This window comes from Colletotrichum siamense, assembly GCF_013390195.1.
Source record: "Colletotrichum siamense strain Cg363 chromosome Unknown KSG_Cg363_contig02, whole genome shotgun sequence".
Lineage (NCBI taxonomy): Eukaryota > Fungi > Ascomycota > Sordariomycetes > Glomerellales > Glomerellaceae > Colletotrichum > Colletotrichum siamense.
The window spans coordinates 5141067-5157252 of NW_023501015.1; the positions used below are offsets into that span (position 1 = coordinate 5141067).

Consider the following 16186-nt stretch of genomic DNA (forward strand, 5'->3'; position numbering starts at 1 on the left):
TAAAGAGGTTATTATAAGAGGTTCTTATAGCTAGAAGTATAAAAAGCTATATAAGGCTTATACTTTTCTTTCTTCCTCTTCCTTACTTTATAACCTATAATAGATCTTTTATAATATTTATACTATATAAAGAATATAAGAATATTAATTTTATACTAAGTATATCTTTTTTTAAAAAAATAGCTAGGATTATTACTATATAGTATAATATCTATATACTAAATAAAGTTTTTAAGTTTAGTAAGTACTCTAACTTTAATTAGGAGTAGTTTATTATAGTAGTATTAAATAGAGCTTTTAAGAATACTTCTAAAAAGGACCCTTTTTATACTATAATTAAAGTAATAAATACTCCTAATAGTTTTAGAGTAGAAGCTATATATATTTCTAGCTATCCTAAGGAGTAAGCTTTCTTTATATAAACTTTCTATAATACTAAGGTAGATATAGCTTAAGCTTAAGTATAAGCTTAGTAGAGCTTAAATATTAGTAAGTACGCTTTATACTAACTAATAGAGAGAGTATTACTAATAATAGTATAGTTACTTTAAAGGTATTAGCTAGCTTAATTAAATAAGAAGACTATAATAATAGTAATAACTTACTTCTAAAGAAGCTATTATAATAGATAGTAAAGTAGTAATAAGGATAGTATTTAATAGTAGTATAGGTAATATATAAGAGAGAGGATAGGTTAATAGTTTAGTAGTCTATAGTAATTAAGTAATTAAGTAATTATAAACTATATTATTACTAAAGTGAAGTTAAAGATAGTGAAGTTATTAACTAACGTATATATATAAGTACAGCTAAGATTAAGAGAGTTATAATTATGTGACTAAAGGCTGTGTATATTATTAGGAGGCGTGGAGTTAGGAGGTCTGTCGCTCTAAGTAGGTAAAAATCATAGTGAACAGCTAGAGGCCTTATATAAGAACTTAAAGATTACCTCTTTATAAATTAGTAATATCTTATAATACTTAGAACTTACTAGTTAATATAATTTTAGTATATCTCTAGATACTTTTTATTATTAATAATAAATCTAAACTATTATAATATTATATTTAATAAACTTTATAATTACTTTATTATTAAAGTAGTAAATAAGTAGTAACTCTTTTAACTAAATTTATTATTTACTACTTAATAGTTTTAATATTATTTACTTTATAATATTAGTATAATTTTAATTAAATATAATATTAGTAAAGAGGATAAATAGTAAGAAAACTATATTATATATATTTTATATTCTTAAATAGGTTTAGTAATAAGATCTCTAGTATTAATATAGTTAAAGTATTTTATTACTAAGAGATAGAATATAGTTATATAAATATTATATTATAAAAAGAGGTTTATTAATAATATTAATAGTTAATTTATATTTAGATTTTATAATAATATATATTAATTTACTAATAATATTAATAAAATAAATAATAATAATATTATAAACTTTAAATTAATATACTTAGTAATAGTTTTATTTATTTTAGTACTTTAAGATATATACTTAAGAGGAGTTAACCTTATAAAAATAAGTAAAGCGTTAATTTATAGATTCTAGTAAAAAAAGCTCTTCTAAAGCTATTAATAATTAATTTATATAATAATTTATAATAATTAGCGTTAATTAATATGTTTTTAGCGTTAGTATGTATAAATAGGTAAAAGTAGCGTAGAGGGGCAATAAATCGCGCATTAATAGGGGTTTTAGGTAAGGCAAAGGCAAATGAGTGTAATAATAAATGGAACAGGGATATGTGCAAATTCACCACCTAGCACGCTGTCAGTGGACAACTTCCGCTTAGGACAAACCCTCCGTGACGGAGCCCGCAGGCCTCGAAGTCTCAATTTCTCGACCGTCACTTTTGCAGAGTGCATTGGTGCGTGTAAGTGGCGTGGCCAGGAGAACAGGCACTTTCCACACATCTCTGAGGAAATAGAGAAAAGAGTATGCAGTAACTAATCGAGGGCGCGAGTAACATCAGTTGCACAGAGATGCATAGGTCACACAGCGTAGGAATAGCCCTTGAGCCGCCCATCTCCGCCGGTTTCGGAGTACGAGTCCGGCGCCGCTGGCACCATGTTTGTTTCCATACCATGGTATAAAATCATGCATAAACAATCCATTGACACCGCTTCTCTCTTCATACGAGCATTTACGTGTATCTGTGATCCAATACTAATGCACTCTGCATAACAGGCATACGGACAAAAATATGACAATAATCAGGCCCAATGAGCACATTAACTACATCGTCACAACGAGGAAACCTAGTATCAGAGGGGGCTGCAAATCGGCCACCATATTGGCATAAAATACTTGCGTATACTACGTAATCCATAATTAACGCACACAGCATTATATCGCCAGGATCAAGCGCAGTGCCCAGCAAATTCTCATGGCAGCTTGGCCGCCCAGCCACGGTTAAAGTCGACATGGGACACATATCAGTTCAGCAATGCTTACACACTCATCCCGTTCACAGGCTGTCCCGACGTCAGCAACCTGCTATGTTGTCCTCAAGATATAAGATACAGCTTGTCTCACACTTTCCCTGGCCTCCTTGTATGACGGTGTATCGTTCGTGCCCGAGCTTGTCGCGACTGGCTTGACTCTCTTGGTTGGAGTGAAGGGGAGGCGTGCCATAGGAGCCATTTGCCGGGTCCGCTTCATCATGCGCTTCGCCTGCGGTGTTCCTTCGGGCACTGGTGCCGCCTCTTCCACTTGCGGTGAGGTTGTGGCACTAGAACAAGCGACCAACTGATCGTCGTCTGTCAGAGCCAAACCACGGTGAGCATCGTCGATCTTCCCATTCCCGTCGTAGATCAAGTAGCAGTTTGCCGTTCGGTCGAAGTAGAGTTCGACGTGTAAGACGGGGACCTCTGTTGAGACCTCTCCAAGCCGACGTCTCGACAGCTGTAGGAACATGCGCTCTCCATCGTGACCTTGCCGGACGCTGTCGACAGTGAATCGCCATGTTCCTTTCTTGGGGATGGGAAGTTCCACAAGGTCATAGCATCTGTCGTGGGCCAATAGTAAGCCGGCCTTGTTTCCACGGCCATGGAATGGGTCGCAGATGATCTTGAGTCTGTCCGTGCCCGACGTCGTGATGTCTGCAGAACGGTGCTTCTGAAGTGACGTAATGTTAGTTCTAAACAACTAAAAGTTGCATGGGGGTTCTCGTACCTGATTGAAAAGGATAGCGGCAGTGTCATCCCAGACCTCGTTGTTACTAGCGACTCTGCCGCCAGAAACCTGTTTAGGCACATGCAAGTCGCGTTGCAGCATCTGAATACCGAATGCCGCGCCGTTGCTCAAGTATTTATTAACCGATATTGACTTGGAAGTGGCCAATGCGGCACCTCGGGCGACATTGAAGGCTCTGTTTGTCGGTCAGCAACCTTACCTATGGTAGGGTGATGCCGTGGAATGAGACGATGACTTACGGGCTGCCATTTGCTGCATCATAAGCGAAGATGGGCTTGAACCTCAGCCCTGCGTCTTTGCAGTACTGTCGGAGCCGTCTCTGAACCTCGAAGTGCCTTGCACTGCCCCCAGTCACCACGACTCTGCACTGATGAGACGCGCCATATAGCCGCCCAAGTTCATTGATGTGTTTCTGAGTCATGTCTAGAGGAGCTTTCATAGCTGCCTCAAACGTGGCTTTGACAACCGACTCAGGAATTAAGACCGGGATAGAGTCTGAGATGTTAGCATGTAGTCTCATCTCCCGAAATGTTTCGACGCCAGATTCGGAAATCTGCTGATGAAAACTTTCCAGCAGTTGGGCACGTAAGTTTTCATCGAGAGAGGACTTCTTCCTGTCTGGTCCGTCGGGTTTCAGCGTTTCTTCGGTGCAAAACTCGCTGATGTAGGATTCCCAGTGCTCGGTACCACCGCCAGCCCCTGAATGTTGTCGTTGGTCAGCCACGTCAAGCCCATTTGACAGCTCGCGTGTCAGAGTTTCTGAGTACTTCACACAAAATCTAAACTTCCAGCTTACCAAATGGACCCCCGAGTCTGAAGAATGCTGCCGCGTCTACACATGGAGATGCTCTGGCTCTGAAGGGGCAACCGCTCTGTTGAATTGATCAGCATTTTTCGCATTAGACTAGACGTGAACTAACCATGCTGAATCCTCCAAAGTCCAGGCCGAGTACTGTAGTGTCTGCGGTCTTGGGGAAGATAGCTCGATACTTCTGTGCGTTATGCATCAAATAGTGCGCAAATGCTTCGACCTCGGTATGGAAATAGAGATTGCGCTCAAGAACCTGCTGCATCACTTTGGAGGTGAACGCGCCCTTCAGAAGAGCCTTGTACTCATCCTGCTCATCATATGTCCAGGTAGCTGGAACAGACACGCCAAGCCCAGTGACTTGCCAACCTTCTGACTTACATTTTTCTTCGACCCCCTTGGCCACAATCTTGACAATAGACTTCAATCCGTCTTTGCAGCGTTTCTTGAAATCGTCTCTCCGAAAGCAATCGTCCAGTTCGGCTCCAAGAGGGTGATTGGAGTCCAACCCTTTGCCGTCCCCGAAGACCCACTTGACCGAAACCTGTCGTCGCCCACGACACTGGGCGTCTGGACTGTATACGGGTCCGCCATCGAAAGGTGTTATTGTTGACTTGATCTGGCCTCCACCATAGCGCTTGGTTTCCCAAGCTGGGCTATTCTTGCACCAAAGCTGGTCGAAAATATGGTCATCTCCGATCCGACGGTAGAACATTACCCGCACGCCGGTGCTACCCAAATCGATTCCCACAATACTCCAACAACAACTGTGAGCTAATTGCGATGAGGTTTAATGTGTTCGATGCATACTCACACCTCCTTCGACTGGGCAGCCATGATGTGTTTGAACGGGGTACTTGTCCCGATTAGACGTGGATGGTGTGATGTGGGTTTGACACAGATCGATGGGAGGATGCTGGATGTATTGACGATGGCGCGGAGTGGAATATGCGGAAATAACGAAAAAGGGGCATAAACCAGCTCTACGATGCTGCAGGAAGTTATGCAATGGAATGTGCAAGTCGGAGCAAACGAATGTATCATCCGGCTTGCATGTGTGACTCCCAAAACAGTGATCAACCGTTCAGCCACAGGGTAGAGCCTTGAAGTAGACTACAGCAAGACACCAGATAGTTGTCGGGAAGGGAGGGGCATGAGGCTATTGTACTGCCAGCTGATCGACCCTGATCGCTCTGAAGTCACTGAGATGGGTGATACTGTCTCATTTGATACGTACGAGTCGAGGCAGGTGTGATTCTACTTAAAGGAATTGGCACCAGTCATGGCGCCGTGACAGCGGAAAGCGTTTGTAACCTGTCGCGGCTTGCTATAACCGGGCTGCCACTTGACTGGCTGTGTTGGAGACCGATGGGTACTTCGTAACAAGGACTGGTAGCCATGGATTAGTGTCAGTACATGATGCATGAACTAGGGTTCGCAAGCAAACATCCGCAAGACAGCCGAAAGTGGTTACATGCAGGCCTGAGCATGGCCCACAGGCATGCTCGACCAACAATCACCCAGCCGCCCGGCTTCCCTGGCTCTGCTCAATTTTCTCAACTTGGTCTGGCTCACACACACTGCGTACAGGAAGTTCATTGTTGCCACCTGGCTGAACAAAACAACATCCGACGTGGAAGTAATCACGTCGACAAGTTAAGAACGACTGCTCTAGCAGCACCTCTGTATTTTGTACAGGTCATCATCGAGAGCTCAAAATATTACAAGAAGAACAATTTCACCTAGCGTCATTTTGAGGCGCTATTCTCGCTAGCAATGCCCCTATGTCATCATATGTCACCCGGCTCCGTACGCTTGTCTCCTCCTCTGCCTTGACTGTGGCTTGTGTTGTTTCCGGATACTTCTACCTTCTTTCGCAACTCCCTGACTGTTGTGCCACCGTTTCCGCCCTTTTTCTTAGATTGGAATTGCTCTTTGCCATTCTGTGTTGATATTTCGAGCGGCTCATTTCGAGACTCACCTTGACGCGTGGACACGGCAGAGAGAGTATCTACATGGCGAGCTACATCTGCTTTGGAGTTGGCCGTAATCTCCCGATTCTTGTGAGAGCCAATCCCCGAAAAAGGTCTGCCTTCTACGCATTGATCAGACAATGGCCATGGCTTGTATCAAAATAGAGCAGGAGACGGGGAAATCGTTTCGAAGGTTTTGACTTCCGCTTTCCAACAGCACCCTCAAGTTCGTCCCGCTGGACGACCAGGTATGTCTCATCACCGAAGTCCTCCAGGTTTAGCGTGAACTTCCAGTGCCCAGACCGCGGTTCTAGGAGGTCTATGGAGTCATAGCATGAACTCACTGGGACGAAATCCCATTAGCCGTCCTTGGCTTGTACAGATGGATGACAGACGATCCATAGCTTCTCCCCTTTCGTCATATGCACGTCTGTTGGCCTGCTCATATTCCAGAAGAGGGTATTAGCGACTTTTCGTAGCCTGAGGCGGCGGCGGCTCCCTTCACACCATGCCTTCTAAACGTCCGCCTCGATTAGATGTTCGCTTCCGTGCTTGATGCAACTAGTCGCGTCAAAGGTTGACATTTCAATGTCCCACTAATTTCTGACTTACCTACTTCTTTCCACCACCTCCATAGCTTTTCTTGACACCTCACGACGGGCCGACCTGACACCAGCCTATACGCTGATGTAGAAGAAGTGGCGCCCTCCACGGAGATCCAAATCAGATGCCCTTGCCAACGGTCTCCATACTACTGATATAAGAGGTCCGTTTTCAGCCGAGGCAACATCGATCTGTCCAAGAACGAAAAACATCTGGCGCTGACAAGAGAATGGGGAGAATCTGCCCTTCAAGTGTAATATGGACTTATTCTAAGGGCTTTAGGTCCTATAACGTATATTCGTTGCCAATGCGTTCCGTCTATCTAGAGATTCTGGCCCAAGCATACGTATTACGGGGAGTTTTCGAGGAATACTACATGCGCATGGAATGAATGAGTTACAACAAAACGAAAGAGAAGGCTCATTTAAAAGCTACAAAACATCACGCCTTGCGCGCAGTGAACCAACCATCAATAGTTGCATTACCGTCTCCAGTTCAAGCGATGAGCCGGCCCCCAAGATCGCATTAACCTGCTAGTGCACCTGTTCACAGCCGCTGCAAATGGTCTTAACTCATCCCGTACCGCTTCCCTAGTTGCTTCAGAGCTTCGTATGGCGTTAAGTGAAAACCATCCGTTCTCGAAGACGACGTAGCGTGGGTCTGGCCAATATCCCCTGGCTGTGTGCTTGCCTTTTGACACCTATGAGGGCGAGCTTCCGTATCAGAATCACTACTAGACGAATATTCTGAACTTTCAACGAGAGCTTGTGTCGTTTGTGCAGAAGGAGCCGGGGCCTTCCTCTTGAACGGCGGCAAGTGCCCTGAAGGCTTCACCCCGGGCACTCGGGGATGGGGTCTTTTCCTTTTGACACCCGCAGCACTTTCCTCCCGGACCATATGTTGAACCTGCTCATCTATGGCTTCCAGCGGACAAGCCTCAAGCCTGCCATCTCCCAAGAGCCTGAGGCCGCGGCCCTCATCGTCCACATCTACGTCCAGGAGACAGCAGTTTGACGTGCCATCGACGTAAAGTGGAAAGGAATGCTGTATTTTGGAGCCCCCGTGTGGTTTTCCACTTTTTCCCAGACTTTCGAGTTCCATGACAAGTGTCTTGGAAAGACCGTCCTTGCCGAAACTGAGACGATACCCCCAATATCCCTTAGGAGGTTGTGGCAGTTCGAGAACATCGTACGATCGGTCGATGTCTAATGTTCTGCGTTTCCCTTTGGCGCCCTTCTTCAGGAAAGGGTCGCAAATAATCTTGAGCCTGGTTTTACTTGTACACCATGTCTTGAAATATTTGGAAGATTGCTTGTCAAAGTAGGAAGAGTCAGTAATATGAATTTTGTGCGTGGGAACGAGGAATATCCACTAACAGAATCAAGAGCAACAGCCACGTCAGACAGCCAGTCGATAGCCGGGCTGCAATCACTTTGTCGTGCACCCGGCTTGAGAATACTCTTGCGGATTCCAAAAGCAGCGCCGTTGCTCACAAACTCTTCGACAGATAATGTGTATGCCGCCGCATGCGCGGCCCCATTGGCGACATTCCATGTTCTTTTGCAAGAATTAGTCGCCGATTTGAGTCAATACAGACTGGGATGTAAACTTACTCCTTCGCACGTGAGCCATTTTGTGCGAAATAAGGGGGTTTAACCCCGACTTTCTCGCACGCTTCCTTGATCTTTGCCTGCACAATTGAGTTCTGACCACTTCCACCGTACACCACCACACGAACATCGTATTTCAACGAGGCAGCTCGGGCAATCTCTTTGGCTGCGCGTTCAAGGGGCTCCCTCATGGCTTTCCAAAAGCATTGCTCGGCCTTCTCAGCGGGGACGGTCAGAAAGTGCCCCCCGTCATCATCCGTGTAAGAAAGGCTCAATGCCTCGATTTTGTCTGCCTTGGGCTTCTTGATAGTGTGGTGAAAGATCCGCAAGATGTCTTCTAGTGCATTGGGGGGAAGAGGTGCGTTTCGTTTCTTCTCCAGGGTTTGGACTGCAAATGCAGCTATCTCCTGCTCCCAAATTTGAGTGCCACCTCTTTCAACTAACATTGTCAATTAAATTAGCTGACCACGGACGACTACTATTAATAAAGCTCAAAACTTACCGAAGGTTTTCCCCACCAAAAAGTAACTTAAATCATCATGGTCCCGTCTTGCGACACAGTGCATACATCCATTCTGTAATCAGTTAGGAAACAGACAGAATACCCAGAGGGTTTGACAATACTTGCCAGAGTGTGGCCGCCAAAGTCAATCGTCACCAATAGGGGCGGTTGGTCGGTAATGGGGCCCATGACGGCATCGCTTTGTGTAATGGTTGAGAAGAGATTGTTGGCGGCGGCCAAACATTCCTCATGAAACACAATTTGAGGCCGAACCTGGCGCAGACACTCATCTTCAAAGGTGGATAAAACCTCCCTGACGAGTCTTTCATACTTCTTCCGCTCAACCTCGGTCCAGTACGTAGGGTATGCCAGGGCAATCTCATCGACGTAGAATGGGCCACCTTTCGTCGTTTCGTTGCAATCCCGAACAACCTGCCTGAAAACAGTCTCAATGATCTTCTTCAGTCCTGTGTCGATACGTTCCCACATCGTCTTGGCCCTTGGACCACTGAGTGCTGCTTTCACAAATTCATTGTTGGTCATGGGCACTTCGGCGAAGAAGGGCTTGGAGGGTGTTGCCACACGGTTGAGATCTATCCGTTCGCCCAAGTACACTCCATCTCCGTCGTCGTTGAGGTACAAATATGGACAGAAGCCGCCTTCTTGGTATCGCTCATCATACCAAGGATTGGGGTGTTGGTTCCAGACCTCTCGTAAGAGCGCCCCCTGATGACGAGGGTAAAGGGATGCACGAACTGCGGTGCTTCCCCAGTCCTTCGACAATATCCTGCGACAGGTGTTAGCTGACTCTCAGTTTATTGTCAACTGTTTGATGTAAAAGTGAGGGACTACTGACGTTGGCTTGCGCCGTTGCGGCGAACAGTTCGCCATAGCTGCCCAGGCTATCAAGGGGTTGTCGTTGAAAAGCCTGAAAATACTGGCCGTGTCTCTCCACGACAGTGTCAACTGAAGATAGAAGCCACTCCCAGGTTTCGAGATTTTAAAGCGAAAAACGAATTCTTTGGCAGCATAGGAGAAACGAGGAGCATCAGGAGAGCAGGCCTCTCAAGAAGGCAAGAAGAATGGATCGCTTGTGCAAGCAGTCCAAGTGGGGCAAACATTCGGACCGATGCCTTCATCTACGTCGCAAAAGCTAACGTATTCAGCTGTCCTATTTTTGAATATGAATGGCATTCATGAATGAATGGGGCTATGCAACCAGGGTAAGTACCTCTTACTTTTTAGTCTACGCACGTTGTCTATGCTAAGGTCCAGGCCTCAGGGCCCTTGTATCTTGTTTGCTAATAGACGCATCGAAAGAATGCAGAGCAAACGCCAAGGTGTTTAATCCCCCCCTGTAACGCAAACAGACAAAGCATTGTGGTACTTCCATCGTCCGCCGTCTGGTACGCATTCGTCCTCGCTGTTGTCCATTGTAAACCCTCCGTTTCTCCTGTCTATGATAAAAAACAAATTTCGAAGAACTTCAGCTTCCTAAATTCTAGATTCTTTCACTGTGTTCATTCAGTTCTCTAATCAACAGCGCTTGTCTTTTGAAAATGGCACTGGTCAGAATTTCTCCAACTCCCCGAGCCTCTTCCAGCCAGCTGTGCTTGCCTCAAGTGTCTCCTAAGACCATCATGAGTGTTGACTCCCGACTCAAACGGGCTGACGACGGAATCACGCAAGGCATGACGAACCGACTCAACAAACTTATCCGTGATACAGAGGACATCAGACGCAAGACGCTGGAGTCCGCTCTAGCTGATATGCCCCTCGACTTTGAGGAGCAGGACAGACCGTGGGTTGTTGAACGCATTAAAGACAGCTTTCGGGTCCATTTTTCCCACATCCACTACGATACTCTCGACGGCTGTCCTCTGGTATCTTATCATTTAGGGAGGGACAAGCCGTCTACATTCCAAAAGTCGGTGTCTTACCTTGAAGGTACGATCAGGACTGAAGATGTTGTATGTTCATGATTTCAATTCCTCGTATCTGGTCTCTGTAGCTTGTCTTAAGGTATGTCTGTTGACAACGTTTAGCCTGCTTCATCGCATGTCGATCCAATCCAACAGCAAGTGGGGATAAGCGGCTCTGTGTCGGAGCGTTCAACATGGTCAGTACTAAACAATCCCTACCCCGAAAAGCCTAGATTAACCTGGGGCTGCAACTCTAACATTGCCGTCACAAAGTAACCCTGACCCAGAAAGGTCCAAACGTCAACTTCGGCGCTCAGACGTGTCGGATGGGGGGCCACGCAAGAAAGCACGAATTCCATCAAGAGGAGCTGACTTGAATCGCCCTGTGCGCCGTTACATTGTCGAGGCCCGTTACAATGAGAGCTGGGTATTCTCATATGTTACCAATGGCGTCCAAGAGCATTTCATCCTACGTTGTCCTGTTTCCGGTTGTCCCGATCGCAGCTTCAGCCAGAACCCAATTGAGAGTGGTTGTGGGATCACACACTTGCGAGACCACGGTATAAAGGTCGCCGACGAAGACGACCTCGTGCACAAATATGCGCGCCGTAGTAAGTCTGACACGGATGAAGGCTCTTTTTTGGGTTGAGCCCTCCACTAACAATTTCTTCAGTGATCATTCGCGACGAAAGCGAGACTGGGTCTATTTCACAGTCTTGGGTGGAGGAACATAACAAAGCCATAGGCGAGCCTTATGACACCGCAGATGGCGAAGACTGTAACTCCAAGTCTGACGTCGACGAGGACATCAATGAGCTGGGCCAGGATGCGATTCCCTCGCCAAGGGCTCTCGGCTCAACGAAGTCGGAGTTTGAGAAGACTGGAATTGCGGAAATTTCTGTACTTGAATATGGAGGTCTGGGGAACTGAAGTCGGCCGTGACAAGCCAATCTGGCCGACCAGCATTACATATGTGCGCGGTCTTTGGTGAAACAGGTTTCGAATTTCCCATTGTCTGCGTCTTTTCGTTTCTAGTCTATGAGGTTGGTACACTACACAGAGTCTCTACTCATCTGCGTTACACTTCTTCCACATCAATATTTTTACTTTGCACGGTTCTTCCACATGTGATTAATGCCTACGTATTACCGGAAGAACCGGCTACAGGCACTCCGAGGATTAGGGGCTGCAGAGTAATTATAATTTGCTCCAGCTCAAGCGGAAATCGCATAACCATCCGGTCTGGCTGCATAATAGGAAGCAAGAAATCCGCACTCTGACCCCTATTAATTATTCAACGTAATTGTCATTGGTCAAGTCTCTGGGAGAAGCTGTGGATTACTAAGATTTATAATATAAGGCCTCGGCTCATAAGGAAACCAAGACAGTATCCATACTCCAGCTGGGCCTCCGCTGCGTTATTGCTATTGACACCTGAAAGCTATTAATGCCCAAGTCTATCGTCTTCATAGCCGTGCAACTTGTCTGTTCATTTGCTAGAATTTATTTTTTTCTTCACCTTTTATTAAAAAAAATCGCCAAGTTCTTACGGGGAGGGAGGCGCGCTATTGAGATGCGACCTGAAGGGGGCCGGCCGGTCGGCCCCACATCGGACCACGAGCCCGGAGCTCATCCAAGTGGGTGAGGCTCGCCCATTACCGTCGAAACCCCATAGCGACGACGGGCAAGTTGAGTAAATGCCCCAGTCATTATGAATCTTCTTGAATTCGACGAGTGGGCAAGGACAGCCGCTAATACTCCTGACCGGAGGCGTGCTGTTGATAGGCAGCGCCACTGTCTGCGGCCAAACACCACACATTTCAAGAGAGGTTGCGGCAACCGCCCAGGCAGTCACGACTTCCCTAATATTAATTATAACACGTTTTTTAATTATGCTGTTAGTCTGTAGGCGTCTTCAAAAAAGTTGTGAGTTAACGCTTTTGTGGATAAATTACACCCTCATCGTCCCGCGCTATCATCCCACGTATAAGTAACCACCCAACTAAACAGCCACATTCACGGGCACTCTTCAGTCTTTGACCGCCATGTAATTCGCATGGGGAATATGGGAGTGGCTTGTCCTAAGGTAGTACAAATCCTTGAGTCTCGAAGTTTCAAGCGCTACCTTGTATATATTTTAGCACTCTGGGAGTGATCATCACTTTTAAAAACCCTTGAAAACCTTCCTGGCAAACGTCTCCCTTCCGCTTTCAACATCGTCATACCTCTATCCGTAGGATAGGGGTTCGCATCGTGCCGTTCCGCCATCCGCCCTCGTTGCCCACCTTCGTTGCGTATCCTCCTCCATGCTCATTACTCCTGCTCGTGATCCTCCATAGCAGTTAGGATTAATGGCTGACCTTCCACCATTACCATCGTATCTCTTCATCAAACTTATATCGATTCCTCTGGGGTCTTCCTCACCATGCGTTCATTCTGAAACCCACGAAACACAACGACGGATGGATCCAACGCCAGCCGCCTAGCCTATCCCTTGGCTCCTTACAATCACCAATCGCTAAAGTGGTCCTGGTTAAATGCCCCTCTCAATCACCTCAAAAGCCTCTGCAAAGCCAGGCTCCCTCTTAGTCTCCTTCCAAAGTCTCTCCTTCAAGCCAGCACCCTCCGAGGTGTACATGATCGCCGGCCAACTATACTAAGTCAGTCACGTGTTCTACACGACATAGGCATCTCCTGGGCAGTACTTACGGTTTGATCACTCCATCGGAGGTAAAGCTTCCATGGCTCTCAGGCCCCTTTACCAGCGCCGCATCGAGGTAGCTCCGGGCCCCAATCTCTACACTGCGGCCTAGCGTCTTCTTGAATAGCCCCGTAAAGAAGGTTTCCGTCGCTGGCTTGATGATGTTGGTGCCGGCCGTGAGCCCTGAGTTGGCCAGGTTCACAATGACCTGATCCGGGCTAACATACGTCGCCAGCTTGTCCATGAACAACTGCCCAAGGAATTTTGAGTTCTGGTAGTTCTTCGCCGAGCCCCACCGCCTCTCCTTGTCGGCGGGCTTGAATAGGGACCCCGTCACCATGTCCTCCTCCGGCGTGTGCCAGTACGTTGTGTCCGAGCTGACGATGACCAGCCTGCCCGGCTCGCCCGGCGGCTTGTTCTCCTTCATAATCGGCAGCAGCAACATAGCCTGCAGCGCCGTAGAGAGGTAGTTGACCTGGAGCATCAGCTCATGACCCTCCCGCGAGCGGGTGAAGGTCTGTGCGACAACGCCCGCGTTAAGGATCACGATGTCGATCCGCGATAACTCCTTCTTGCATCGCGTCGCAAAAGCCCTCACGCTGTCATACGACTCCATCTCGAGATGCCACACCTCAATCTGCGCCATGGGGAACTCCCGTCGCAGGCCCTCGGCGAGGGCATCGCCCTTCGTCGTGTTCCGCACCCCCATGATAAGCCGCCCCAGCTGCCGCTCCAGGAACTGACGGCTCGCCTCCAGGCCGAGGCCGCTGCTGGCGCCGGTCATGATGAGAGTCGCGTCGGACAGGTCGAACTCCAATGGGATCTCGGCTGGCGTGATCATGGTCTGCCGGTAGACGAAGGCCAGCGGGTTGGCCTCCCAACCGGCCTGCTCGGCCAAGGTGTTGGACATGCTGGGCTGTTGCAATTCGAACCTCTACTGCGACCTTGGTTATGCGGGGGCGATTGGATTTTCTGTCAGGATGGCGAAATTGGCAGATTGGCGAGAAAGCTTGTCAGCTTGTCGAGGTCGGAAAAAGTGGCGGCTACGAGGTGACGTTTGGCAGATGAAGTACCCTCCCGGAGGACCCGTTAATTATGGGGATGAGAAACATAAAACGAGATTGCGCGCCCGCCCTTAGCTCGATTTTCCCGACAGGAGCGTTTGTATAGGACCGGGGCTTGTTAATAATATTTGATGTCATGCTCTCTCTCACTCATCCAACCCGCCTCTTCGATGTCAGGGTCGGGGGGTTTGAGGGTGGGCAGCACCGCATTGCTTTGCCTTTGACCGGGTTTTCCCCACGGGGCGCGAGGTGTCCCGAGGACCTGGCGGACGACCAAAGTTGAGACGCGCCAATGCCTACGATCGGACTGAGGGGCGTCGCCTATTCGCGTGCGCTTGAGGGTTGGGCGCTTAGGTATCAGACTTGGTTATGCGTGCGACGTTGGACAACCACCATCACGGTGCCCCTTTGCCAAGAGGTTTTTCAAGAATGTGTGTAAGAAGGAGGCACGGAGGGGGAGAGCTTTGTTTGACGCAGGATCGGCAGCGGGCTCGGCGTAGGGGTCAGGGTCCACGACGCTCGGTGTTGCATGTCTGTGCTAAGAAAAGAACGCCGTTGGGGTCCGCAAATAGCGTGGTCGACGGCCGATGGACGCCAAGTCTGGGGAGTGACATCGTGGAGGGTCGAGAGGTCTCAAGAGGCAAAAGACGATGTTTGGAGTTGTGAATGTGACTGTCGTCTATGAATAAACCTTCCAGTTAGCCGCGAAGCTCTAGACCAGTGTCTTGGGACGCATGAAGCAACACACATCAGGAGAAGTTTAAGGGGGTAAAACATGTGGTGTGCCGGGATGGTGGTACAATCATCGGTGAGTCTCGGTGAGGAATTCCGGACAATCTCGGTGTGCTCGAACCGATTCCGAAGTCCCCACTGTGGCGCGTATCTTCCGTGTGGCTCAACAGGCCGACTGTGGCTCGGCATGAACCCGGCTGCCCTCCCTCATCCGGCTGAAGCCCCTCCAAGGCCCCCTCCCCCTCCTCTTGATTCGTTAGGGTTCATGCGAGGCCAATGGTGGGGTAAAGAAGAAGGTGGGCTGAAGGGAAATGCAACCTTGGCCTTTCTCAGGGTCGTTTCGCCTTTCCCGACATCACCGCCAATCCTGCCCTTCACCGAGTTCCACGACCAAACCCCCCCCTAACCCCCTTTCTTTTTCCGCTCCGGGATCCCAGAGACAAACCGCTCTCTTTCCCGTCCACATCCTTCCGTCTAATTTGCGTGTCCTTACGCAATTCCTCCCGCCGACCTAGCCGTCCTCCCCCGACCGAACTTCTCCACCTACCGACATATCTCCCGCCGCCCCCTTCTTCTTCCCACCACCCTCCCTCCACAAAAGTCGCCCGTCATGTCCGGCCTCGACGCCCCCGAGATCGCGACGGCCTACGAGGCCGTCCGCTCCGACAAGGACGAGACCAACTGGCTGCTCATCTCGTACGCCAGCGCTGTCGGCAACAAGATGAGCCTGACCAAGACGGGCACGGGCGGCCTCACCGAGCTGGCCTCGGAGCTGGACAACTCGCAGGTGCAGTACGCCTACGTGCGCGTCGAGTACGCCAACGACGCCGAGAGCAAGCGCGTCAAGTTCGCCTTCGTCATCTGGATCGGCGAGAACACAAAGATCATGCGCAAGGCCCGCGTGAGCATCGAGAGCAGCGAGGTCAAGAGGGTGCTGCCCCACCACAGCATAACGGTCAACGCGAGCGACAAGGGCGATCTGGACGAGGACGACATCGTTAAGCGGTTACGCAAGGCTGGCGGTGCCGATTACAACGGCGGCCGCGGCTGA

At 48.4% G+C, this 16186-nt stretch overlaps 5 protein-coding genes across 5 annotated transcripts; 2 read left to right on the forward strand and 3 right to left on the reverse strand.

Annotated features, from left to right (window-relative positions):
- Positions 1–2475: 2475 nt before the first annotated feature.
- Positions 2476–4865, reverse strand: CGCS363_v003328 (uncharacterized protein; the record flags this gene model as incomplete). The annotated part of the gene is made up of 7 exons (XM_036635177.1): positions 2476–2499; positions 2561–3142; positions 3200–3395; positions 3460–3919; positions 4017–4092; positions 4141–4783; positions 4843–4865. 7 exons carry the CDS (start codon positions 4863–4865, stop codon positions 2476–2478), a joined length of 2004 nt encoding a protein of 667 aa, XP_036500562.1.
- A 2306-nt stretch (positions 4866–7171) lies between these two features.
- On the reverse strand, positions 7172–9607 carry CGCS363_v003329 (uncharacterized protein; the record flags this gene model as incomplete). Its single annotated transcript, XM_036635178.1, has 5 exons — positions 7172–7915; positions 7981–8161; positions 8218–8653; positions 8839–9503; positions 9573–9607. The coding sequence occupies 5 exons, from the start codon at positions 9605–9607 to the stop codon at positions 7172–7174; spliced, it is 2061 nt and encodes a 686-aa protein (XP_036500563.1).
- Positions 9608–10356: 749 nt separating this feature from the next.
- CGCS363_v003330 (uncharacterized protein) lies at positions 10357–11568 on the forward strand (the record flags this gene model as incomplete). Its single annotated transcript, XM_036635179.1, has 3 exons — positions 10357–10517; positions 10912–11249; positions 11312–11568. 3 exons carry the CDS (start codon positions 10357–10359, stop codon positions 11566–11568), a joined length of 756 nt encoding a protein of 251 aa, XP_036499522.1.
- Positions 11569–13171: 1603 nt separating this feature from the next.
- On the reverse strand, positions 13172–14249 carry yanD-1 (Short chain dehydrogenase yanD; the record flags this gene model as incomplete). The annotated part of the gene is made up of 2 exons (XM_036635180.1): positions 13172–13289; positions 13348–14249. 2 exons carry the CDS (start codon positions 14247–14249, stop codon positions 13172–13174), a joined length of 1020 nt encoding a protein of 339 aa, XP_036499521.1.
- Positions 14250–15745: 1496 nt separating this feature from the next.
- coaA (Coactosin) lies at positions 15746–16186 on the forward strand (the record flags this gene model as incomplete). The annotated part of the gene is made up of 1 exon (XM_036635181.1): positions 15746–16186. The coding sequence occupies one exon, from the start codon at positions 15746–15748 to the stop codon at positions 16184–16186; it is 441 nt and encodes a 146-aa protein (XP_036499524.1).